General features: G+C 50.5%; 11 protein-coding genes across 11 annotated transcripts; 7 read left to right on the top strand and 4 right to left on the bottom strand.

Annotated features, from left to right (window-relative positions):
- Nucleotides 1-187: 187 nt before the first annotated feature.
- On the top strand, nucleotides 188-1,442 carry BO88DRAFT_404088 (mitochondrial 54S ribosomal protein mL54). The gene is made up of 2 exons (XM_025706524.1): nucleotides 188-794; nucleotides 865-1,442. The coding sequence occupies exons 1-2, from the start codon at nucleotides 317-319 to the stop codon at nucleotides 1,113-1,115; spliced, it is 729 nt and encodes a 242-aa protein (XP_025564278.1). The 5' UTR covers nucleotides 188-316; the 3' UTR covers nucleotides 1,116-1,442.
- Nucleotides 1,443-2,741: 1,299 nt separating this feature from the next.
- Nucleotides 2,742-5,413, top strand: BO88DRAFT_265671 (putative phosphoinositide-specific phospholipase C). The gene is made up of 4 exons (XM_025702318.1): nucleotides 2,742-3,272; nucleotides 3,486-4,332; nucleotides 4,400-4,994; nucleotides 5,052-5,413. Exons 1-4 carry the CDS (start codon nucleotides 2,883-2,885, stop codon nucleotides 5,215-5,217), a joined length of 1,998 nt encoding a protein of 665 aa, XP_025564277.1. The 5' UTR covers nucleotides 2,742-2,882; the 3' UTR covers nucleotides 5,218-5,413.
- Nucleotides 5,414-5,875: 462 nt separating this feature from the next.
- On the top strand, nucleotides 5,876-7,985 carry BO88DRAFT_424701 (uncharacterized protein; the record flags this gene model as incomplete). The annotated part of the gene is made up of 6 exons (XM_025708758.1): nucleotides 5,876-6,023; nucleotides 6,155-6,222; nucleotides 6,244-6,279; nucleotides 6,354-6,821; nucleotides 6,842-7,244; nucleotides 7,294-7,985. 6 exons carry the CDS (start codon nucleotides 5,876-5,878, stop codon nucleotides 7,983-7,985), a joined length of 1,815 nt encoding a protein of 604 aa, XP_025564276.1.
- A 15-nt stretch (nucleotides 7,986-8,000) lies between these two features.
- On the bottom strand, nucleotides 8,001-9,692 carry BO88DRAFT_337317 (putative C6 transcription factor; the record flags this gene model as incomplete). Its single annotated transcript, XM_025702937.1, has 3 exons — nucleotides 8,001-8,689; nucleotides 8,788-9,160; nucleotides 9,213-9,692. The coding sequence occupies 3 exons, from the start codon at nucleotides 9,690-9,692 to the stop codon at nucleotides 8,001-8,003; spliced, it is 1,542 nt and encodes a 513-aa protein (XP_025564275.1).
- A 1,465-nt stretch (nucleotides 9,693-11,157) lies between these two features.
- BO88DRAFT_363605 (putative MFS sugar transporter) lies at nucleotides 11,158-13,398 on the top strand (the record flags this gene model as incomplete). Its single annotated transcript, XM_025703947.1, has 9 exons — nucleotides 11,158-11,242; nucleotides 11,311-11,510; nucleotides 11,580-11,770; nucleotides 11,847-11,931; nucleotides 11,990-12,183; nucleotides 12,234-12,275; nucleotides 12,326-12,382; nucleotides 12,442-12,826; nucleotides 12,884-13,398. The coding sequence occupies 9 exons, from the start codon at nucleotides 11,158-11,160 to the stop codon at nucleotides 13,223-13,225; spliced, it is 1,581 nt and encodes a 526-aa protein (XP_025564274.1). The 3' UTR covers nucleotides 13,226-13,398.
- A 4,379-nt stretch (nucleotides 13,399-17,777) lies between these two features.
- On the top strand, nucleotides 17,778-19,140 carry BO88DRAFT_265532 (putative dephospho-CoA kinase). Its single transcript, XM_025702315.1, has one exon. It carries the CDS (start codon nucleotides 17,986-17,988, stop codon nucleotides 18,805-18,807), a length of 822 nt encoding a protein of 273 aa, XP_025564273.1. The 5' UTR covers nucleotides 17,778-17,985; the 3' UTR covers nucleotides 18,808-19,140.
- Nucleotides 18,998-20,120, top strand: BO88DRAFT_265551 (uncharacterized protein). The gene is made up of 3 exons (XM_025702316.1): nucleotides 18,998-19,147; nucleotides 19,205-19,457; nucleotides 19,502-20,120. The coding sequence occupies exons 2-3, from the start codon at nucleotides 19,244-19,246 to the stop codon at nucleotides 19,978-19,980; spliced, it is 693 nt and encodes a 230-aa protein (XP_025564272.1). The 5' UTR covers nucleotides 18,998-19,147; nucleotides 19,205-19,243; the 3' UTR covers nucleotides 19,981-20,120.
- BO88DRAFT_265572 (uncharacterized protein) lies at nucleotides 19,822-20,869 on the bottom strand. The gene is made up of 3 exons (XM_025702317.1): nucleotides 20,735-20,869; nucleotides 20,279-20,668; nucleotides 19,822-20,228 (listed from the first exon to the last, which is right to left on the bottom strand). Exons 1-3 carry the CDS (start codon nucleotides 20,801-20,803, stop codon nucleotides 20,061-20,063), a joined length of 627 nt encoding a protein of 208 aa, XP_025564271.1. The 5' UTR covers nucleotides 20,804-20,869; the 3' UTR covers nucleotides 19,822-20,060.
- Nucleotides 20,870-21,109: 240 nt separating this feature from the next.
- On the top strand, nucleotides 21,110-22,033 carry BO88DRAFT_363601 (zinc-finger domain-containing protein; the record flags this gene model as incomplete). The annotated part of the gene is made up of 3 exons (XM_025703946.1): nucleotides 21,110-21,457; nucleotides 21,575-21,742; nucleotides 21,792-22,033. 3 exons carry the CDS (start codon nucleotides 21,110-21,112, stop codon nucleotides 21,918-21,920), a joined length of 645 nt encoding a protein of 214 aa, XP_025564270.1. The 3' UTR covers nucleotides 21,921-22,033.
- A 97-nt stretch (nucleotides 22,034-22,130) lies between these two features.
- BO88DRAFT_414210 (YjbQ family protein) lies at nucleotides 22,131-22,635 on the bottom strand (the record flags this gene model as incomplete). Its single annotated transcript, XM_025708159.1, has 2 exons — nucleotides 22,131-22,289; nucleotides 22,360-22,635. 2 exons carry the CDS (start codon nucleotides 22,633-22,635, stop codon nucleotides 22,131-22,133), a joined length of 435 nt encoding a protein of 144 aa, XP_025564269.1.
- Nucleotides 22,636-23,082: 447 nt separating this feature from the next.
- On the bottom strand, nucleotides 23,083-24,082 carry BO88DRAFT_337502 (uncharacterized protein; the record flags this gene model as incomplete). Its single annotated transcript, XM_025702942.1, has 3 exons — nucleotides 23,083-23,193; nucleotides 23,252-23,579; nucleotides 23,640-24,082. 3 exons carry the CDS (start codon nucleotides 24,080-24,082, stop codon nucleotides 23,083-23,085), a joined length of 882 nt encoding a protein of 293 aa, XP_025564268.1.
- Between the last annotated feature and the right edge of the window lie 49 nt (nucleotides 24,083-24,131).

The raw sequence follows: 24,131 nt of genomic DNA, 5'->3' as shown, positions 1-24,131 counted from the left end.
AGCCCGCTCGTCCAATTCCGTATGGATCATTTCCCCAAAAATTGTATTTTTTTCAAGGCAAGACAGGGTAAAGGAGACAGTATAGGCGTGGCTAACATGGGAATGCGGTTCAGCACATATAAGCACGTGACCATACCTCCGGCTTGGCATCAAATTCCCGCCGCAGTTTTCTCGACAACTGCTCCGCGTCGGCCATCATACTCTAAAACTCCAGCACTACGCTGATTCAAAAGCTGGCTGGGACTCGATCGCGGCAGTCATTTCAATCTGTTTCAAGTATACCCCTTTTTTCACAAGACAACACAAACACGCCACAATGATCTGCCAACGGTGCCGCACCGGTATCTTGTCCCGGCTACAGCAGCCCCAGACCGTTACGCTGTCTATCCCGTCACGCGCACGCCAATTTCCCATTCAGCGAAGCCAATTCCGCAACTACAGTGATGGAAAGCCTACCGTATCGGCTACTCCTCCTCCGCCAACTCCCCGTCAGCCTGCCGGTGCCGATATCACGATCCCGTCGGCCGTGTCGTCCGCCACCCCTGGCGTGTCCCAACCATTGAGCACTCCGGAGGGTGTTCACGCTGATGTCAACCCCGAGAAGCCCAAGAAGGCCGCTGTGGAACGTCCCCCGAGCTCTTGCGCTGCTGGCCAGAAGATGAACGGACTCAACTACTTCAAGAACAAGCCCGACGTTGTGGCCCTGGAGGATGCGGAATACCCCGAATGGCTGTGGTCGTTGCTGGACGACTCCAAGAAGAACAAGACCGCAACTGGCGGTGTTGACCCGAGCAGTATGGAAACCTTCATTGATAGAGTAGTGTTGCTTCCGTGGGATGGTCCGCTAATTTTGTTTCCCTATAGCCTTGAACAAGAAGCAGCGCAAGCGCTACGAGAAGAAGATGGCCGCCCGTGCTGCGACCCTGCCTCCCCAGATCCCCATCCACCATCACGCTACCGATATTACCCCTGCTGCATACAACGCCGATGCTATCCCCGCGGATGTGCTCGAAGCGGCTGCCGAGAGTCTCGACAAGCGTACCGAAATCAGACGGAGTGCCAGAGAGGCGCGGAGAAAGGGTATCCGGGAGGACAACTTCTTGCGCGGTCTCTAAATTTTATGCAGCAATGTGCGATTCGCTTGGGGGGAGGTCTTTGCTGGATGGGGTTGCAACATGTTAGCTGTGTACAGTGGTGGTGGCTGACGAGTGTAGAAATGCTTTTGTGGGATATGTTCAATGTATTCTATGCGACTTGTACTCATATTGATTCACCAGATCAGGCGCTGAATGGACTTTACTTTCGACATACAACCGGGACTTACCTTCTAGACCTTATGTCAACTATGGGTTCCGCAAAGACTAGCCTGTCAGCAGAGTCGCGTACGGCTCACAGGGAATCACAGCCTATATATCTTCTAACCTTGACTTTCGAGTCATCACAACTGTACTCACCCACTCCCTGAAGCCAGTCCCCCAGTTCATCCCCGGAGTCATAGACCGAGTATCCGTAGAAAGACTTGACGAGTGAAAGAAGAGTCCTAGTTCATTCAGTGATAGAATTTAGAGCTCATCGAACTACCCCAGCATCCACAACAATGTAAATTGTAAGCGATTCCCAGCAAAATTCCCCAGAGCTCCAAAAACTCAACGCCGGGACGAGATAGATCGGCCAGCCGAGGTAATGCGTCAGAGGCGGGCTCCGGTGTTGCCGGGATTACTGGAGAGAGTCCAGCTTCGAGGTAGAAAGGTTATATGGGATAATACTAGTATCTGGTAGATTGATCAATATTTGTGGTGAATATTTGACCGATCAAAAATTTGTGGCAGATGCGGACCACGGTCGCATGTATTTTTTTTGCAGCTTAACCGGAAGCGGGGTGGGGGAAATTTCGATCTCAGCCTTATGGACTGTGGAGATCTCAAGATGCACCCGTTGTTTAGATCCGATCTTATTCAGGGGACAAGCTTGATCGATCCCTCTTCCTCATCATGTTGACTGTCCGGGAAACAATGTTGAAGTAGAAAGAAAGATTATCTGGTCCCGAACGGAAATAGTAAGCTCTGGTACCTGAGGCAGGATGTTGATGACATCACCGTTCCATGGATGGTGATTTGTTGGAGATGGAATGATGAATGGCTTTGTTCTGTTCTTCCGGCGTGACGCAGCTTCGCTTTCATCGCTGTCCAGCTTTGAACTGGCGCTCGGCTTACCTCAGAGATGATGTCCACAGCGAAAGGCAAGAAGAAAGCGATCTCGTGTTTTACACTAGAGTTCATTCCTCATTGACAAGGCCTGCCCCGCAGTGGAATTGGAATCACCCACCTTCCCAGCAACTCGTCACTGCCTGGGGATTACAAGATAGTATGTATGCCTGGGATCCCCTGAATCGGAACAGGCCAGGATCCATCTCAGCCTCCCACTCTCCTCCACCAGCTCAGCAGCCTATGAAGTGTTGCAGATGATACAGTCACCGCCAACGAGCCCGTCCAAGTGTCCACGCGGATGTGGAGCTGGTTAAAACTCAGCGAACAACGAAACAACACCTCTCTCCCCCTTCTCCATCTTTCTTTCTTCCACTTCCTTATCGTTAACCTCATCGCTACTACTTATAGAGAATCCCAATTACCTTTCATCTTTAGCCCGACTTCCCGCTTATTCCCGGCGGTGCCCAACATCTACCCATCCTGAGGACAGCTGGAATTGTTCTCCGATCTTCCCCTGAACCCGTGTCACAGCCGGTGTCGATCATCAGGCCCCTCCATAACTATCAACCCCCACCGTCGTGTAACTTGGCCAGTCGACACATTCCTATATTCCAACAGACTATTCTATCACTCGGTTTTGTTCTGTGAAGCACATACCTTGCTATTGTCGGAACCATGGACGAACTCACTGCCCAGACCAGTCGCATCACCATGGACTCTTCCCTGTCCAATCAGAAGATAACACTTCCCTTTGCACCATCCATGCTCAACTACATAGACAAGATCTACAGCTCGTTGACTTCGATGAATCAGCCTAATTTCTTGACTGATGTCCAACGTGAACCAACGGGCCAGGGGTCAACCACCAAGGAGCACCCAGCTCCACTAGCGACCCTGGCTGCCTTCTACGAGTACTTGGCAAGTCCAGAGGCCTCTGCAATGCGGGCTGCTACCCAGATGGACCTCTCAGCGCCCATTACGGACTATTTCATCTCCACTAGTCACAATACGTACTTGACTGGAAACCAGCTGTACAGTGAATCGAAAGCAAGTGCTTATACAAATGTATGTCTCTCCGTCATCAACATCCACTAGTGGATTTGTCTTCGCTGTTGAACGGTGGGGCACAGTATGACTGGTTCTTCATCGTAATTTGAATGCGTTGAGAGCAGAAAATGCTGAAACAAGATCAATAAGGTCTCATGTTGCGCCCAACTCTCCCATCGATGACTCTTCTAGTTCCCAAGGATTCGTGATAGCAACAGCTGATCATCTCAGGTCCTACTTAGCGGATGTAGATCCGTCGAGATTGATGTTTGGGATGGAAAAGCGGAGGGTGAGGGTTCCCAAGAAACTGGCGACAGCAGTGCCACCAGTGGTAGCAATCCGAGCTCCGACGATGAGAAGATCAGTTCCTGTAAACCCCGTCGTGGATCCAAGAGGGAAAAGTTGAAGAAAATGACTGAGAACCACCGTCATCTGCGCGCCCTTTCCCAGGAGGTTGGCAAACTGGAAGGCTTCCTGGGGCATCACAAGCCATCCACGAGCAGCGGAAGCTCGGGCGAAAGCAAGGCGTCTGGCAGCGCGATCCCGGTACCTGGTAAACCAGAGCCGCGAGTGTTGCATGGTCACACGCTTACTAGGGAGACAAGCTTTCGCGAAGTCTGCTATGCGATCCGAGACAGCGCATTTGTTGCAAGCGACCTTCCAGTTATTGTTAGTTTGGAAGTACATACCTGCCTGGAACAGCAGCAGACTATGGTCGAGATCATGGAAGAAGCATGGAAGGGGATGTTGGTCGAGGTGACGCCTGAACTCGAAGCTGGCACGGTCCCGCCGCCGCCTCTAAAGGATTTGAAGAGGAAGATCCTGATTAAGGTGAAGCACGTCGAATCCGTGGACGAAGGTGGAGACCGTGAAGCAAAGGAGAAGGCAGTTTATACCCAGCACATGGAGGCTTTGAAGCAACAGAAAAGTCCCACGAGTCCGGATGAGGCTTCCAAGACTCCCGAGACTCCGGAGTCCCCCACTGCAGCTCCACACAAGCCCTCCAAGATCCTGCAGGCGCTCAGCAAACTGGCCGTGTTCACCAAGGGATTCCACTTTAACAACTTTGCACAGCCAGGTATGTTGTAGTGCACGTAATACTTCTTAACTCGTAAAGAACGGCATCACTGACTGACTTACAACAGAGGCCAAGGTTCCCAGCCATGTGTTTTCATTGTCCGAGAAAGCCGTTCGAGAAGCACATGCTACCGACGGCGACGCGTTGTTCGAGCACAACCGGCACTTCTTCATGCGCGTCTATCCCAATGGCTTGCGAGTTGACTCCTCCAACATGGACCCGACCTTCTTCTGGCGGCGTGGTGCCCAGATGGTAGCTCTGAACTGGCAAAACTTCGACAAAGCGATGATGCTCAATTCAGGAATGTTCGCAGGGGAGCAAGGTTGGGTGCTCAAGCCTCCAGGATATCGTGGCTCCGATGCGCAGCCTGGAATTATCGAACCTCGCCGACTGGATCTGACTATTGAGTTCCTGGCTGGCCAAAACATCCCACTGCCGACCGGCCACACTAACGAAAACAAATTCTACCCCTTCGTGACTTGTCTCCTCCACGTGGAAACACCAGATGACAGCTTTGCCGCATCTGAAGACGACACTGAATCCGAAAAGACCGGGTATAAGCATTGCACGAAGAGCGTTACCGGCGTAAACCCCGATTTTGGCAGTCAGAAGATGGAGTTTGCGACCGTTTCGGGCTTCCTCGATGAATTGACATTTGTTAGGTGAGTCACTTTCCCATAATCATACTAGGTGTATGTGTACTTGCTAAACGCAGACAGATTCAAAATCAAGGACAACGAATGGATGCATAACGCGCTGGCCGCATGGGCATGCATTCGACTAGATCGACTCCAAGAGGGTTACCGGATCATTCACCTGTACGACAGTACTGGAGCCCCAACAGAAGGCGCTCTCCTCGTACACATCACCAAGAAGTACAGCTGAGAGCACTACCTCCGAGCAGATTCAAAGAGAAGACCATTTCGTTTACATTACATCTGAGAGTGTCCACAGTGTTTACTCAGCATATAGCCAGAGTTAGAGGCGGTATCTTTTCTTTCTATGTATTAAGATTCTCAAGACGAGACAAGACAAGACAAGACTTTTAAACTGAAATTATATTCCATTCGAGGTGCGGCCGTTGCATTTTTTTTTATTTCCTTGAAAAGCCTTATTGCAACGCAAATGACTCCGTTGAGTCTTTACTAGATAACAAGAGTAACCAGCAATTCCTTACAGTCAAAAATAATCTGACACTCAGACCCCCTGACACATGACACGAAACAACACACGTCCAACCTTAAATTTCCCCCCAGGCCAAGAAAATCCGGGGTAAACAGATAACCCCCCACCCAACCCGAAATAGGCAACTCTACGCGCTGGGAAAGTTTACCCCGCGCGCATTTGCGGTTCCTGTTCCCGGATGCGGGCGGACCTGGTCGACCTTCATTATCATTGCTATTTTTTGTTTCTGCCTCTGCTTAGGTTTTAGCTAGTTCCTGTCTTCTTCTTTCTTCTTGTGGACAGCTTGAGAATCTTATCTTATCTCTCCCATACCATCTCTTATTATTTTTGTTCTATTTGTGGTGTTTGCTGATAGGTGATGGCGGACACATCTATTTCCCCTTCGTCTATTGATGACATTGAGAAGGGGGCATTAGCAGGAGAACGAAATCATGAGGAAAGACGTACTACGAAGTTTACGCGGTGTCGAACGGGGTGTTTGCGGTGTAGGACTAGGAGGCGGAAGTGTATGTTCTCTTCCTTTATTATATCGATTGTTGGGAAGTGGCTGATGATACTGATTGATATAGGCGATGAGACGAAACCTCGGTGTCGGAATTGTATCGAGAAGAACCTGGTTTGTCGCTATGGGGTTCAGGTGACATTTCTACCGAAGAATACCTTCACTGTTGCGGAGGGGGAGCTTTGTACGAGTACGAATGTGAAGTCGAATGAGAAAGAAGAGAGGGTTGTGCGGAGAGAAGAGCGGCAGAGGAAGGGGAGGTGGAGATGGGTCAAGGTTAGTAAGATAGATTATTGCTTTAATGTCTATTGTTGCTGACGACGTGACTATTCAGTTTGTCAACGAGGATCCTACGGTGGGTGGGGATGATGTTGTAGATGAGGATAGTATAAGCGATGGTGCGAGGGCCTCGGGAGATGAGACTGTCTTGGCTCCATCTAGAATCGGTTCTGAGGTTGATATTGGTGATGATGGCCTGCATGGCTCTTCTGCCATGCACTCTTCGTTGGTTGGCAATAAGGCATTCAGCGATAGGGACAAATCTGCTGTTCACGGGCTTCTTGCTTTGGGAACAAGTGATGGTGTCAATACTCATAGGGCTGCCCCGGACAAAGGGTATGAGAAGAGTGGGTCTGAATTTGTCTCTTCTGAGTTGGTGGCTAGCACGCCTGCCGTGATGAAGCATGCACCTAGCTTTGTTGGGTCTTCTGAGAGGTTGCCTTCAAGCCTAAGTGCCAATCCCATAACAGACACGGCAAAGCTGAAGCTGATATGTCACTATCGGTACCATGTAGCACCATGGGTAAGTATAACGCAGTCTAGTGGAGTTGCAGACTGACAAATTACTTGCAGCTCGATATTTGCGATCTCACTCATCCATTCGGAATCGCTGCTGTTCAGATGGCACTCGGCTCGGAGCCGCTCATGACAGCTCTGCTGGGACTTTCCGATGCTTGCGTTATCCATAAGAATATGGGGAATCAGCAAACGTCATATCTTAGCAATGTAGATCAGTGGACTCGTCCGCTGTGGTCGGACAGCTTCACTTTCACTGCTGAGAATACTTTGACGGCGGTGCTAGAAGAGACAAGATGGCTTGTCACCGATATCGCTCAGACTTGGAAGAACATGCAGAACCCGAGGACATGGAATATTGAGCCATTGGCTCATCAAGCCCTGGATCCAGGTATTGCGTCATCTATCTACTGGATGCTCTTCCGCTTAGGTTCGTCCCAAAACCTCCACGCATGTATGTGCTCTTCTGACCAAACTAGACTTGAGTGCAGCGCTCGCAAACGACAGACCAATTGAGACACAACTTCCGATGCTCCCATTACCTAGCCTATCAATTCTATCAAGGATAGATGAAGTCCGGGAAAGAACCCGAGCGTATGCCCATGTCCTCCTCTGGCTGTGTGGAAAAGCTTTGTTGCTATATCACCAGCAGACCAGTCCCGGCCGGTTTGTAGCTCCACAACAGCTACCGGATAGCTGGCTGGATGTTTTTGATGCAATTGAGCAATGGTACCATCTGCGACCACACGAATTCCAACCTATGGTGGACTTGGGTGTTGACGATCAACTAGCCCAGGCCGAAAGCGGCTTTCCGCTGCTGCTGTTCGCAAACGGGACGGGTGTCTTCTGTAATCAGTTGTACCATACTGCCATGCTACTTTTGCTGCAGTGTAAGCCACGCACAACAATGTTGGGCTTGCAGTCAATAACCTTGTCACCACTGTGGCATTCGCAGCGTATCTGTGGCATCGCACTGAATAATGACCGTCGGGAATCTTGGGATCCTTGCCTGATAGCCTCATTCCTGGTGGCTGCCAGAAGAATGACACATGAATCGCAGCAACAGGAGATCTTGGAAGGCTTTGAGCGGGTGCGCGATATCACCGGATGGAAATTGGATGGATATTTGACGCAACTCCGAGAGGATTGGTCTTTCCTTGATGGTTTCTAGCATGAAGGGTCGTGTTCATCTCATTCCAGAACAACCCCAGGCAACCTCCAGATCCCGAATCCGCCAACAGGTTCCCCAGCCAGTTTCAGCCTCGATGCTTTGGATCAACCTGATGATCTCCTCATGCTCCGAAACATGGCTGAAAAGCTGTCCGGCAATCCACAGTGGCTGGATGGAGTTGTTCAAGCACCCTTGGTGTGGGTTTGCCAAGGAAATGCCACAGATTCGTCGAGCATGCCATAGAGGAAACAAAGTCTGCGACCGTGGAAGCCTAATATCCTTGGGCATCATCTTCAGCAACAGTATGCATGCAGTGTGGTACAGTTGGTTTGACGAGATAGCAGCCCAGTGGACGAACAGGATATGAGGGAAAGGCTTGCGATTGACTGTCTGCACCGGAAGAAGCTCGCTAGGACGCTCCGAGAACCAGCATTGTAGGTCATTCCAAAGACTGAGCCATCGTGTGCGGAACCTATCCGGAGTACACCCATTATCTTCACCTAGTTCCACAAACTTTGTACGGTCGGACACCAGCTCAGTCGCTTTGACGCACAAGTACACCGCATAATTTGCATGCATATCAGGGGACTTGACACTCTGAAACAGCTGATGTGCATCCTCTGTCTGGTAGCCTTCAGGAAGCCATTTAGAGGGATGTAGCAGCGTGGTCTGTGTGCCATCTGAGATCAGCGCACCGCACAGATCTGCCCCGGTCAGAAAAGATTGAATTATACAGTAAAAAAGTAGAAGAATGAAAAAAAAAAAAGAAGGAAAGGGGGATAAAATGCAGCTTCAGACTCACCCATTCTAGCATAACACCAGAAAACTGCCTGTAGAATGCCCTGGCTGAAGCCGTGGATTCCAAACGCATCAAACAACGCGGCGCAGCCTTCGAGATGGCGACGCCAATCCTGGGCACGAGCAGACATCATTTCCAAGCAACAGAGAAGCACACATGCCGCTACTATTTTCGGGTCACGTAGTTGAAGAAGCGGGCTCAGTCGTCTGATAGCTTCTTGGTACAATTCGAGGCTGTCAAACCAATTTCGAACTCCATTCTTGCGTTCGATCTGACGAGCAGAAATGGCAAGCATGGCGTAGGAAAGAGCGGGAAAGGAGCGAGCCAACACGGGAACCTGCTGACGAAAGGTGCACTGAGAGTCGAACATGTCCAGCTGTTCCTTCTTTAGTCATGCAGTGATAGAAGTTGTCATCCACAGCACATACCCAAGGTGCTACTTCTGCCACGTAGTTTTTCAAATATTCAATTCGCCTCCTGCTCGACAAAGAAGACTGCAAGAGCTCCCCTCTCCGCTCTGGCTGGTATTTTTTCGAGTGTGGTGATTGTTCGGCTAACTCAAACCTTCCCACAACATCTGGGCTGGATACTCGGGTTGGAGCAGTTGAGTTTGCGAGAGTGAAGAGGATGCATCGCAGCTCTTCCTGTGAGGCTAGGTAACCGGGATCCTGCGAGAAGCCATCCTGGGTCCAGCTAGCGGCTGGTGACTGAAAAGGGTCACTGCTGATCGGCAATGTCGGAGAGTTGTGCTGATCAGTATAGTAGTCTGCTAGGTGGTAAGGGCTCTGCAGTTGGTCCCATGCCGGCGATTTTGAACTGTTGTCTGCAAATACTGGCTCGGGTTGCTCTTGTAGAGAAGTGGTCCGCGCACGCTTCCTGGGTGGTTCACCGAACGTGGTGTCGTCCATGCCGATGATGCTGAATCATAAGGGTAACAGAGACTATCAATGCTATCATGAGACATCGTGAGCAAGCGATTATTTACAGACGAGAGGGAAGGTACAACTTTCACTTACTGAGGCGAACAGTTGTGCCAACATGTCAGTCTGATGCTTGTTGTGAGGCTCAGTGTCCATCGGGTTAGTCAGAGCCAAATATGAAGGATGCTTTGAGTAACGAAGCCCCCTTGATTCCCGAGAGCGCCGTCAAAGTGGTGATCAGATCATGAGGAAAGGAATCGGCAGAAGCAAAGAGCGACAGCCGAAGCACAGCTCCGCATGGGGTCCGAAACGGGTTTAGCGGGATGCGGGGTAGCATCCTGAAGATGGAGATGAAAGTGACTGGATGTCTTTGGCAAAACGAGGTCATTGTGCTTGAAGTGAACATCTATCATTATCAAGGAGCATGGAGTGATCCGGAATAAACGGTTTGGATTTGAAATTATCCGTCGAGGTCAATTGACTCGCTCTGAACCATGATGGATTCTGCCATTGAGTGCAGCGAAGACACATGTCCCCCATGCAATGGTTTGTACACAAGCATAGTAAACATACGCCATGGGGAAGAAGAAAGCTTGAAATACTTTGAAGAATATAGAAACAAGCCTTGAGCACGTGCAGATATCCAGTTCCAATCTTGACGGTGGCTCAACTTACCAAGTCCGTCTACAACTTAAAACGAAGATACAATAGTCAAGGCTTCATATTCCTTAAGCATATGATACTCTTCCAATCGATACTACTCACTAGAGATAGAGAAATCTGGACCAATGCAGCTGTATATTATTCCAAGTTTTTCCATCACCACAGTTATACACCGTATAAATCACGTACTACGTATCCAACGCACTTCCACACTCATCACCCCATCCCAACATTCATCCACACACACACACACACACACACACACACACAGACCACCCAAATGACGTCTACTGTCAACCCTCGGCAACCCCAAACCCAACCCAAGAAACCACCACAAAACGAAGGCCATCCAAGACGGCACGGCAGCATCCGATCTCGTCGCCAACCCCGGGTCATATTCCCCCCTCATATCCGATTTTGGTCTAGCGCCCCAACAATCCGGGGTAATCATTGCCACGACCTTCCCTTTTGAGTAACTGGCCCAAGAATCAGCATCATGATCGATGACGAGGGTGTCTTTCACAGCCGACTGACGATCTTGCATGCCATATCGGGGTGGTGGTACTACCGAGATTCTACTACTATTCCATGATTCAGTAATTCGAGCCGTGGCTGGGGGTGGACGGGGTTTGTCCGATGTCACACATACCCTCACTACTACCTACACTGTACATATATAGTGATGCATCGACCCATTTCCGACTGGAAAATTGAACCCAAGAGATTGAACATAAATCTCATAACTCCCTACATGCGACTTTAGTAAACTACTAGAATAGGGATAAAGAAAATGCCAAAATTCAACCTCTTCGGCACCGGCTTCGTCCTCCAAGCCGCAATATGGGCGGCTTGTGGCATGGCATTCATTCTCTTCGGTATATCCTCATCCCAACCTTCCCCCAATCCTCCTATCTAACCAACCAACTAACAATCAACCCTCCAGGCTACGACCAAGGCGTCTTCTCCGGCATCGTGGAAAACGACGACTTCCTGGCCACCATGAACCACCCCAACGACAGTCTGGAGGGGATCATCGTCTCGATCTACAACCTAGGGTGTTTCGCCGGCTGTATCGTCAATTTCCTATTAGGCGATTGGCTGGGACGCCGGCGGGCAATGTGGTTTGCTATGGTTTGGGTTATCGTATGCTACCCCATTCGTTTATACATTAGTGATATGATTTGCTAAGACGAAATATATCTATGGGTATAGATCGGAGCAACCCTCCAATGCTCCGCGTTCTCCGTCCCCCATATGATGGTCGGACGATTCGTGACGGGCATCGGAACGGGCGTGGAGACGTCGACGGTGCCGATGTATCAGGCAGAACTGTGTGAGGCGAGCAAGCGCGGGAAGTTGGTGTGTAGTGAGCCGTTGTTGGTTGGGGTGGGGATTGTTATTAGGTATGTTCTTCCTTCCTTCGGGTCATTACAACTTGTGGTCATTTTCATTTGATGATATGCTGACACTGGTTGATAGCTACTTCTTCGACTACGGGATGAGCTATGTTGGTGGTCAGATCGCTTGGAGATTGCCGATTGCGTGTCAGATGATTTTCGCTTTTGTAAGATATCATCATTGGTCTTACTGGAGTTTCTGGCTAATGCATATCATCTATCTAGGTGGTCATTGTTCTGGTGTTCGGGCTGCCCGAATCGCCAAGGTACTGCTACAAGGAAGGTCGCAACGAGGAAGCACTGCAGATCTTAAGTGATGTGTATGGGCGCCCAAAGGACGACCCGAAGATTCTAGCAGAGCAGGAAGAAATCCTCGAGGCTATTTCCGTGGAGACGAAATATGGGGAGTACAAGTGGAGGTATGTGCCCACCCACAACATCGCAATTTGATGCAAGCTGACGAGACCAGAAATGTCTTCAAGCGGGATGAAGTTTCCACAGGCCATAGAGTGTAAGTCTCGCGTCTTATCTGTCGCGAATCATCTGCTAATAAGCGCGCAGACTTCTTGCATACGGTATGCAATTCATGAATCAGATGGGTGGTATCAACATGGTCGTGTATGTTGGGCATAGAACTCAGCTTGCAAAATCCTGAAAGACTTGCTAATGAAACCCAGATACTACATCCCCACCGTACTCAACACCAACGTCGGCCTGGACAAGAACCTCTCCAATCTTCTCGGCGGCTGTGTTCAGATTATGTTCGTCGTCGGAAGTATATTCCCCACCTTCTTCGTGGATCGCGTCGGTCGCAGAGCTCCCATGATCTGGGGATCATTCGGCCTGGGCATCTGCATGATGATGGTATCGATCCTGCTCAGTTTCAAAGGTCACGCCAATGAGCATGCAACTTCATCAGCTGCTGTCGCCTTCTTCTTCGTGTACATGCTCATCTTCGGCGCATCGGTTAACTGCATCCCCTGGTGCTACGTGCCCGAGATCTTACCCCTCCATGCGCGCGCCAAAGGAACAGCCGTGGGTATCTCGTCGAACTGGATCTGGGTAAGTCACTAGTAATTCCATACTCCTTCCACTACTAACAACCATGAAAATGAAAAGAACTTCTTCGTCGTAATGATCACCCCCATCATCATCAACCGCCTGCAATGGAAAGCATACCTCATCTTCATGTGCCTGAACTTCGCCTTCGTCCCGCTAATTTACTTCTGCTACCCGGAAACCGCCAAATTGACCCTCGAGGAGATCGACTACCTATTCACCACCCCGGGAAAAAGCGCCGTGCAAATGTCCAAAGAGCTCGTAAAACAGCGAAAACAACACGGCCATGTACCAGGCCAACGACTGACGCGACACACGGACGAGACCGGCTCCGAGAACATGGAGAAAAAGCAGGACAGTGTCGTCGCCGGGGTATCAGACGAGCAAGTCGAGCAGGTCTAAGGAAAGGAAGGATGGATGGATGGAAGCCAGGAGCGCGAGGCAGGGAGGGTGAGAAAATAAAAAATTCGCGCGCGTCTCCGGTTGTATGATCAATGTACATGAAATGAATGTATGTATGGCGTCTGCACATGTGGAGAGAGAGAGAGAGAGTGTGTGTGTGTGTGAGCTTACAGGAAACCCGCTGTGCTGGCCACGGCGGGTTTTCTTTTTCAAGGGGTAACCAGTATGAGGCAATTTCTAGCAATTAAAGCACTCATTTTCATGCAGTGGTTGCAGAACAAAAACAGAAAGGAATGGTTCGCAATGCAATGCGCCCGTGGTAAGGTAAGTAGTAAGTAGATATCCATCCAATGAAGTGGGTGGGATTTAGATCACTCAAAGGACCGCCGGAAATGCTTGTACAACACAAGTACTATCCAGTAGCATCATTAGGCTTACTGCGCACGACTAGAAATGATGGTGATAGTATTTTACCTCTGCGGATTGGAAAAGCTTCACTCTGAAAGCAATGATCATTCAAACCAGCCAGTTCAGTCAGTAAGTAGTCACCGACAACCCTGTGAATGAACCAACTCAGTGCAGAAAAAAACATAACATCACCAGTCTCACCAGTCAGCGAATGCAGGACGTTTGAGCAAGAACGAACCCCGACCCCCGACCCCTACCCCTACCCCATCCTGGAATTGTGGCGAGCTGGCGAAGGCTTTTTTTTTTCTTCTGAGACCGCCAGACGGACCCATGCAAGCCGAGAAGAGGACGACTTACATATGCACATACCTGGGCCCTTTCCCCCTCCCCCCTCCCCACCACGCCTTTGAGTAATTTAAAAAAAAGAAAGTAAGCTGGTGGTGATATGTATGTACATATCCCAGGACGGCGCCGTATGTATGCAAGATGCATTTGGCTCGAAAGTTTATCAATCTTGAACATCACATTATGATTATATTATACATGAGGGATATCGGGGACCATAAAAAAATAAAAGCCCCCCAGGCGGTGGGTACGCGCGCGCGGTGAAGAGTTTTGTTGTTGTTGTTGTTGCTGAGCTATAATGCATCAATGGTAATAGAAAAAAATAAATTGCGGTGAGCGTGATGCGAGTCCCCAATGATGGCAGCCTAACTGTGCGATCTTTGTTTCGGGAATGATGATGGCGCGGCAGGATGGATTTGGTTTGGTTTGACAATTCTGGGTTTCCTTTCTGCTTGATGGATGGATGGATAGATTCCGGGAATATGGGACAAGCAAGCAAACAAAGAGGGGAAACAGAACTGATGGGAATGGGCGGGGATTGATAGATAGTTGATTTGAGGGACTGGGACTGGTTGGGTTGGTTGGTTGGTGGATTACCGAGCAGAGTTCACTGGTAGTCCCCCGTAAATAGTATCTATCCCTATTCTATCCTGATGGATGGATAGATAGATAGTATAATGTTACTACTCCGTATCTCCTTAGATTAGCCATCGTTGTTTGACAGGAGCGGGTCTCTTCCTTTCCCCCATATCTACTGGGTGTGACATGTCACATTCGATGAATATCACGCTGCTTTTAGTGTCCAATTACGGTATTCGGAGGGCGACTACCGGTCTAGCGTGGCCGGCAATTTGGCGCTAGACTCGTAGTCTTTGTCCGGAGCCACTTCGAAGCACCGAAAGAAGGCAAAGGGAGTGGGATGAACTGGCCCCGGGGGTGAAAGAATTAGTGTGACTGTGCCAGCTGCATGGCTGCTTCAAAGAAAGAAAGAAAAAAACAGGGTCGACGAGGGGGACAAACAGCGGAGAATAACCTCGCCCAATCAGCCATCCTTATCCGCATAATTCGGATCGCGCTTCGGCCCATCAAGCGAGGTCAGGGGCTCCACAGCTTATATGTATCCAATTCCTGCCTGCGAATCACCGGCCGTAAGTCGGTCTGAGCTTTCCTGGCCAAGACGTGAGTGATAGACTGATCAACGTCTGGCGATGGTTAATCCACCGAACTGTGATAGAGTAAGTTGTGCGTTTACTTACCTGTCCCACCGGCGACTTGAAACCGGCCACCTGTGTCGGGGTGCCAACATAACCCCGAGACTCGTACGGAACGAACGAGAAGATCAGGCCAAAACAAGAAAAAAAAAAAAAGAAATCGCAGAAACAAAAATAGAATAAAATAATCTATACATAACACGCATGCAAATGAAAAACGACTCATAGAAGCAAGAGTAGAAGCGCAGTCGAAGTACCTAGGGTAGCCCTTGCACGTTGCATTCGCAGCGCTGGTACATCTAACGAATAGACCACTCCCAACAATCGGTATAGATCTGTGCAGAAGACAGGGTCCCGAGATTATTGCCTGGTGATTTTGTGTTGTGTAATTGACTGATCCGGCCTGATCATTGGCGCATCGGCATACCATCCCTCCCGTCAGTCCTCTTAGTGCTTGGTGCTTAGTCCGATAGCAGATGAGGGGACAGGCAGCCAGAATGTAGCAAACAATATGGCTTCATATGCAGGAGTTGAAATGCCGTTTTCTACACCATGAGTTTCCATGCCACAAGAAGGACTTCCCAATAATCGGCATGTAGAACAGCCTCAGATCGCATGGGAGGGTGGGTGATTCGTACAGCCGGGTTCCAAGTGGACCAGAGTGTCACTGATCAGATCTCAGCTGGACAGCCTCCTTGGGCTGTAGGGGTTCTAGCCACATCATTGGTTGAGGCGTCAGTGAACGATAAATTTCCTTCTATTTCTGAAATTTTTTATTGTTTTCCCCACTCGGCCAACAACCTGCGGCTGATTGAGTACGACACCATGCACAACGACGAAACTCTTGCATGAGTAATTAGCAGACACCCGTTTGAAGCTAGATGGGCATAGCACATAAATCAGGATATGCAGAGAGAAACACAAATGTGGCTGTTGGGAACGCCGTGGGTTGTGCAGATCGAGGATTGCGTCCTGAAGCCCGCCATATGCGCGAGACGGGCTGCAGCCGGCGCTAACTCGGTAGCGTACTCGCATCGAGCATCAATTTAGATTGAGTGTGACCTATACATTGTTAGCATCAGATGGTAAAATTCGGAGCTGATCTTTTGTGCTGAGAGTCCACTACGATGTGTGGGATTAGGGATGGAGAGATTGATCCTTTCGCCCTTCCCAACACCAGTCACAATCCATTTGCCCTTTTGGCCATAGGACATACAGCAAGGGCCCGGTTACCGAGAACCCCGTCGTAGCTTGCATAAAACGGTCTGTTGTATGCATCTCAAATGCTGAGTGGTCCTTTCGGGGATTTGTGGGAATTTCTCTGTCACCTTTTCCCTGTCCAATCCCTCCCTCTTTCCCCCCTGCTCTGCTGCTATAGTTCACGTCTCTCTTTCCTTTTTCCTTTATCGCTCACATCTCAGCCCTTGTGGCATGCATCACTCACTCTTCCCACCCACCTAGCCGATTTTCGGTATAGCCCAACACGTATCTATCACACCAAGGTAAGGAGAGCTGAAACCCTCCCTGGTTGAGGTTCCCCTTAGCTGGGACCCCCAGATGCAAGTCATCGACGGGAAGATCCGAGTCATCCGAATAATTGCTGCGGCGGACATGACATGTTGCCTAACCAGGGTCCATGTATGATTGATCTTTGGATGCATTGAGTCCGGCCAGGTCGTGTCTCCAATCAATCGGTCCAGACTAAGGTGAAGATCTCCCGATGGGAACATAGGTCGCCTGCCCCAGGAGGCGTAATGGGGGGTGGAGGGGGGAGGGGGGGACACAAACAAGTCCAGTTTTGGCTATATATAGGTGGGATGCTCGGGACCGATGAGATTAAGTTCATGGAGTGGAAAAAAAGTGTGTCCCAGACAAGGTGAACTCTGTCGAAGAACAAGTCTATAATCCTTGGAATACCCTTCAGTCAATTATTACTACTATCACATCACAATTGATCCTCTGGTTGAGAGCTTTATACTTTCTGTTCCTCCTTGTGTTGATCTCATTGCGAAGCCGTCACCATGCCTGTGAGTTGCTATATGTGTGATTATCCTTTGCGACCGATGCTAATGACATACTAGATGCCCGGAATGAAATGTCCCCATTGTCTTTCAGAGGGGACTGATGTTTGGGTCATCCCCGGCAAGAATTGCCACAAGTGTGGAACTGCAGTTGGCTGATTGGGCGGCCAGGTGAGATGGATTCGATAGATATACTTGGGCGCAATCATGCTAACAGAACACCAAACCACAGTCCGCTAGAAACCGCTTCAACTCTGTTCAGGAGCCGGACAATCCGACTCCTGAGAATGGGGAACAAGGACCGGAAACTCTTCACTGCCTTCCAGAAAAACATTCGAATTCCCTCCGACTGTTATTGATATCGCGCGATTACCTATATTGTGTTCATGATGATTGAAGCGAGGCAGACGGCAGGATCGGCTGGGAGGAACGCGAGAAGTTGACAGGTACAATATCCCAAGCGTGGAGGTACTAGAGAGGGCTCCCTGCCGTGGGATTGCAATTGGGTTTATGAAACGAGAGGAAAAAATTCTCTTCCTGTATAATATTTACGATAGACTATTTAGACACGAAATAATTCTGACGCATTGAACGTTCATCAACAGACCAGAAACTTGTGTTTGAATTAATCAATCCAGCGGGTAGTAATCTTGGCCTCGGTCCAAGTTGCAGCTCTCCCCGCAGATCACCACCAACTTTCTCCAACTTACATCTCCCACCTAACATTCCACGAAACATCACCTTTACTCTGTAAACAACACAAAGAACAACCAAAATGCTCATTATAGGCCTCACCGGCTCCATCGCGACCGGCAAATCCACCGTCTCCTCCATCCTCTCCGCAGCACCCTACTCCCTCCCCATCATCGACACCGACCTTATCGCCCGCAAAGTCGTCGAGCCCGGCACCCCAGGCTACAAAGCCATCGTGAACTACTTCGGCCCAACCACCCCGGATCTCCTCCTCCCAGCATCCAATCCCAATGACACAACAACCACAAACCGCCCCCTCAACCGCCCAGCACTAGGCCGTCGCGTCTTCGGCACCACCGAAGCTCGTAAGCGAGACCGCGCCATCCTCAACAAGATTGTGCACCCGGCCGTACGGCGCGAGGTCTACAAAGCGCTGCTATACTACTACGTGCGCGGCCACTGGGCGGTGGTCCTGGATGTGCCGTTGCTGTTTGAGAGCGGGATGGATCTGCTGTGTGGGACGGTGATGGTGGTGGGGGTTTCGGATCCGACGGTGCAGATGGAGAGGTTGAGGAAGAGGGATGCGCATCTTACGGCGGAGGATGCAGAGAATCGAGTGAGGAGTCAGGGGGATGTGAAGGGGAAGGTGGAGAGGGCCGAGTATCGGGGGGTGAAGTCGGCGAGGGGCGTGGTGGTGTGGAATGATGGGGATAAGGGGGAGTTGGAGAGTGAGGTGCAGAGGGCGATGAGGGTGGTCAGGAAGAGTACGCCGCAGTGGTGGGCTTGGATGTTGTGGTTGGTGCCGCCGGTGGGTGTGGCGGTTGCGATGTGGAATTTGGGGGTGAATTTCTGGTTGAAGAGGGGGTGGGAGAAGAGGGAGAGGGAGGTGAAGGCGAAGTTGTAGGTATAGATATAGCTGTGGTTATGGGGGTAGGGTTGGTGGGTGTGAATTGGTGTGCTGGTGCTGGTACTGGATGTAAGCTGTATGCTTCGTGTTAATGATATTACATGCTGGTGATAACGCCGGATTGCTTAGTCGTCGCCTGGAACACCTGTTGGTGACTGCCTAGGGAGGTATAGCTGGTTCTCGGCGTTCAGTCCCACGCTCACATCATGATCAATTTCACTGAGAGAAATTTCCCTTCACCTCTACTCACTGCACAGGAAGGGTGTGACTGAATGAATATCTCGCTTTTAGCATTCGAGTACAGAGCTTTACAAGATAGTGCATTTGGTGCGAAGGAGTATGTATGAATGTGTTGAATTGAATCTGTGGATGACTACTGACGAGTGATGACTAGGTCAGGTACTATAGCTGGTATCTAGAATACGCGCTAAAGATGTGCTTCTGCTTCGATGAATTGGAATACTGGGTGGAGGTGGACGAGCGAAGTCCTACGCTATACCGCAGACGAGAGCAGCGTGCAGATAGCTCATCGCTTCCTCCCAACGTTTACCAGCAAGGATACCGGCCAATCGACCCCAAAAGACAGTATAATACCACCCTTCAGACCCGTCGTCAGCAGTACACTGGGAACATTCCACAGAAGCGCGGTATGTAATGCAAGTACTCAAAGTGATCGGGCTGACGAAAGCAGTTCACCTAGTCCCAAAGAGTGAGCTCTTGGAGCTGGGAAAAGAGGCCTGGCTTGAGCGCCGCAGAAGACACGCGCAGCTCCAAGAATCTTGCAGACAACTCATGGAACGCCAAGAAAGAGATGAAGAGTCTCGTCAAGCCCAATGTCAGCCAGGAGAGAATACCCGACAGCATAACACGTCCTCATACCAGTACACGAATGGCCAACCTGCTGTCCGTAGGTCAGCAACGCAGTCTGCCAGATATCTGTACGGTCCCACTGCCGACAGAGTAGAACCAAATATGAATGCAGTCGTCGACTATGATAGATCAAAAGACAGATATCCTGGCAGAAACCAATGGTATGGCACTGCGCCTAAGAGTGGTACCGATGCCCACCAGTACTCATATTCACCCATGACGGGCTACCACGACCGAACATATGAGGCCTACCAGGCTCATGATCACGCTCAAGCGAGGATTAACGGGACTTATTGGTAAGGCAATGTCGGATCTCATCTTCTGGCGAGCAAGGCCCGGAACATACTTGTCTCCAGATTTGTCGGTTTTCCAAGTGTACTTTATTTATGTTTGCGCTTCTTCTGTTTCTTATCGTCGCCCATCGTCGAATGTCTTCCACCAGAGATGCTTGTAAGTTGTGACAATTTGACACGGTGTGGCTTGTTGCTTTCCTTCTTAATCATCGCATCAACATCGTCATCATCGGACTCGGCCTCGGTTTCACCGGTCTACAGAATGTCAGAAAAATGTTTAATGTGTATCATGTGATGAAACAAACCGCGGTCTTCTTCTTTCGTTTGAAATTGCCGTATGCTTGTCGGCCACCGACAGCCATGTCATCGTCGTCTGCATCCAGCGAGCCATCCGCGACAATGAATGGCGGCGGCGCATACTGAGCAACTGGCTCCGCCACACCATAGTCGAGCACCCATTCGGTGTCACCGGAATCTTGAGCCTGGCGTGCAAGTGCTTCCTTCCGTTTTTCCTCTTCCTCAGCAAGGGCAGCCGAGATCGCCTCGAGATCTGACTTGGGAGTGCCGATGGGACTTTCAGCGGGGCCGGTGGACAATCTCTGTCGCTTCGGGGGAGTAGAGGCCTTGGACTCGTCGGTGGATGCGGGCTGAGATGTTTCACGGGCAGCATTTGTGGCAGCAGCACGTTGCATGAACTACGACATTATGTTAGTATTCTTAAAACGGAAAAAGAAAATAAATTGTGATGTTGCTAAACATACCTTCATGGTCAGCAGCCGCGAAGACATGGTCTTCTCTGGCTTGGAGCCAGAGGTAGGAGAGCCCCTCATGACGAATGTGTAGACAATGTAAATGCAAACCGAAAACCGTCAAAAACAAGCAAAAATTGAAGTCATCCAGAATTGAAGAACGACAGCCAGCAGAATGGCCGTGATTGCAAAGCCGAAATTCCCAGGCGGCAGAATCCCACCGCATCAGCCGCAGGAGCGCCGCCGATTGGCCGGCGGCTCAAGCGCAGCAGCTCCCGCAAACTGGAAACCTCATCCAATCTCTCTCCAACCCGAGTCCTTTCGTCCTCACCTCCGCTCCATCCGCCAGCTACTCTCGCGTCCCATTCCGGACCTCAATTGCCCAGCATGTTGCCCTGCTTCCGCAGCCGGGTCGCGACCCTCTCCTCCACCTTCACCCCCCGATTCGCCGCCCGGGCCAGCTACTCGACCACCGTCCCTCGCCTCTCCGAGAACTTCATCCCTGCCAACGACCCGACCCCGCCTACCGCTAAGCCGAATGTCTCTGGCACCAATGCTACTCCTGTGGACGCCATGGGCGGCTGGGATGCTCCCCTGAGGGAGGAACCCGAGGCGGGCGAGCGCACCCGTCACCTCCAGGCTCCCAACCGGGCCACCACCTGGGCTGCCAGCCAGCAGCCGAAGGAGAAGGCCATGGTTGGTCCTCGCTTCGAGCAGACGATAATGGAGTTGCAGGTGCGTTGCCAATAAATTTCTCCGCTCGGTTCCGGTCAATTGGTCGTGTCGGACGGGGAATATCATGATCACGGCAATATCGATATATAAAACACCAGAGACGCTAACATTTCTTAGCCCCAACCCTTGGCTGCCATCGAGCTCATCCACAGACAGCCCGTCCGCTGGACGAAAAAGCGTGTCGTTAGCTGTGACGGCGGTGGTGGTCCCCTGGGCCACCCCAAGGTCTTCATCAACACCGACAAGCCCGAGATTGCTACCTGCGGCTACTGCGGTCTTCCCTTCGTATGTTGCCATTGAATTAGTGTTAATGATATGTGCTAATAATGTACAGGCCCACGAGCAACACCGTGCCTACCTCAAGTCCCTCCCCGCCACCAGCTACCCTCTCGAGCCTACCGGTGACGCCGCCGAGGTGAACGAGAGCCAGCGTGTGACCGAGGGTGGATTCGAGCAGCGGTAAAGATTGATTTTATTGGCGTTGACGATGTTTTGTTTTTATCCTTTAGCCACAACGGCTGTTGTACAGATGTACCAGGTCAATGAAGTTGTTAGATTGAATATTTCAATTTTTAGGATATACTCTGATATATCCAAACGTACGGATACTCTACACATCGCACCGCAATCACAACAGCACTCCCCCACCACCACCACCACCACCACAACCAAGTCAAGCCTTCTCACCCTGAATCGTAGCAACCACCTTCCGGGAGTGTCTCATGGCCCTAAACTCCAAGTACCAAATACCCTGCCACGTACCCGTAGCCAAGCGACCATTAGAGATGGGAATCGTAACCGAAGCGCCAATCAATGCGGACTTGATATGAGCCTGCAAACACCATTAGTCCTTCCCCAATCACTTACTCTCCCAGAAGAATCAAAGATAGGATAAAACGCACCGGCATATCATCCTCCCCCTCAGCCGAATGTCTATAAAGATTTCCCTTCTTATCATACGGAGCGATGCGATCCAGCGCATCGCTCATATCCGCGCGCACATCATCATCCCAGTTCTCGTTCAGTGACAGCGCGCAGCTCGTGTGCTGCACGAACAGGTTCAGCATGCCGACCTTGTAGTTCTTGATCTCGGGCAGTTGCTCGAGCACCTCGTCCGTGATGAGGTAGCTACCGCGTGAGCGGGCTGGGAGGGTGAAGGTTTTCTGGTACCACGACATTGTTGTTGAGGTGTTGTGTTGGCACTGGTATGGGAGTGGTTGTTAGCTTTCGCTGTGTGTGGTTTTGAGGTTTTGAGGTTGCGGGGTTGGGTGGTGGGTGGGGGTTGTTTGCGGGTGGGATGGGATGGAGGGAGGGAGGGAAGGTGGTGGATTGGAGAGGGGTGGTCTTAGTGGATTGTAGTATATTAGGGAGGACGTACAGTTACTGTTCTGTGGGAAGAGTGAGGAATTGTTTGATGAAAATGTTGTTGTGATGTTGTTGGAGTGAGGGATTGAATTTCTGGTGGGGAACCGCGCATCGACGTCATTTTCAGGTTCCCGATGGGATGGATGGATGTTGATTATTTATCGCTGCAACGCTACAGGCTCATTCTGGTACGATCGTCTACTCATCAATTAGGTTCTGTGTTGCATGTATACCATCTAAAATATATACAACTGAGGTGGTTATGGCGCAGAGCATACACTCTCCTGTACATATGGCGGGTTACTTGTCGCTGACCCCCAGTCCGTACTGTTGAATGCTATTCCAGCTGCGGTCGAGTTATCCGACCGTATCTGCTGGTGTAAGCTTCTATACTTTGTGATCAGGGATATCAGGGATACTGAAACGTACATAGTACTTCTGGTCGACAAAATGCCACCAGTCATTGCTGCGAAATGCATTATCGAGTGACTGGCTCAGCGGATCTACCCAGGTAGTCAAGACGGTATCGAAATGTGCATGCTTCGACCACGACACATACACCTTTGGATGGTCATTATTCTTGACACCATCGGGCTGTCGAGCGTCTCCAGCGTTGATTTGCTCTGTGGTCAGAGTGCTATGGATGCTGCCCCAGGCCAGGTTATGGTAGCCGCTATGGGCCGACAGGAGTGCGCGAGAGGGTTGCCAGGTGTTGTTCGCATTTCGTGAATGGATGATGACGACTCGTTCCCAGTCACTAGTCGACCAAGTCAGACTGCCTGTTCAACGAGAATGGGCAGGCTACGCGGTGTCTTACTAGTCATGGCCAGTGTCAATCAGGTCCAGCACCTCGGCCCCGTCCTTCTCATAGAACAGGTTATACACCACCCGGACATCGGTCTCATTGCATTGCTTGAACGTGTAGTAGATGGGAAATGCAGGACCAGGATTCCCTGTTGCTACTCCAGGTTTGCGACATCCACAGCCAACGTCAGGATACTCACACTGCGGTGCAGCGGGTGTTTTGTGAGCCGCGTCGTAGATGTCCGACGAATTGGGTGAGCCGCCGAAAGCCCATGTCGGATAACAGGGTGGTTGGTCCACTGCTTGGCCGAAGAACCAGAGAGGCGCATAGCGTGTAGCGAGCTCGACAGCACCTTGACTGAGGAAGTTTTTCATTTCATCGTTGGATATCGGTGTGACGGCTGCTGCCGGTGCGGCGAGAAGAGCCACCACGGTGTATTTGCTTTTTGGCCACATTGTACAGTGTTTATCTGACAAGCAGCCTACTCTGAAGAGCATCTATCGT

The sequence above is a fragment of the Aspergillus vadensis genome, assembly GCF_003184925.1.
Source record: "Aspergillus vadensis CBS 113365 unplaced genomic scaffold BO88scaffold_8, whole genome shotgun sequence".
NCBI lineage: Eukaryota > Fungi > Ascomycota > Eurotiomycetes > Eurotiales > Aspergillaceae > Aspergillus > Aspergillus vadensis.
This window is presented reverse-complemented; position numbering and strand designations above follow the sequence as displayed.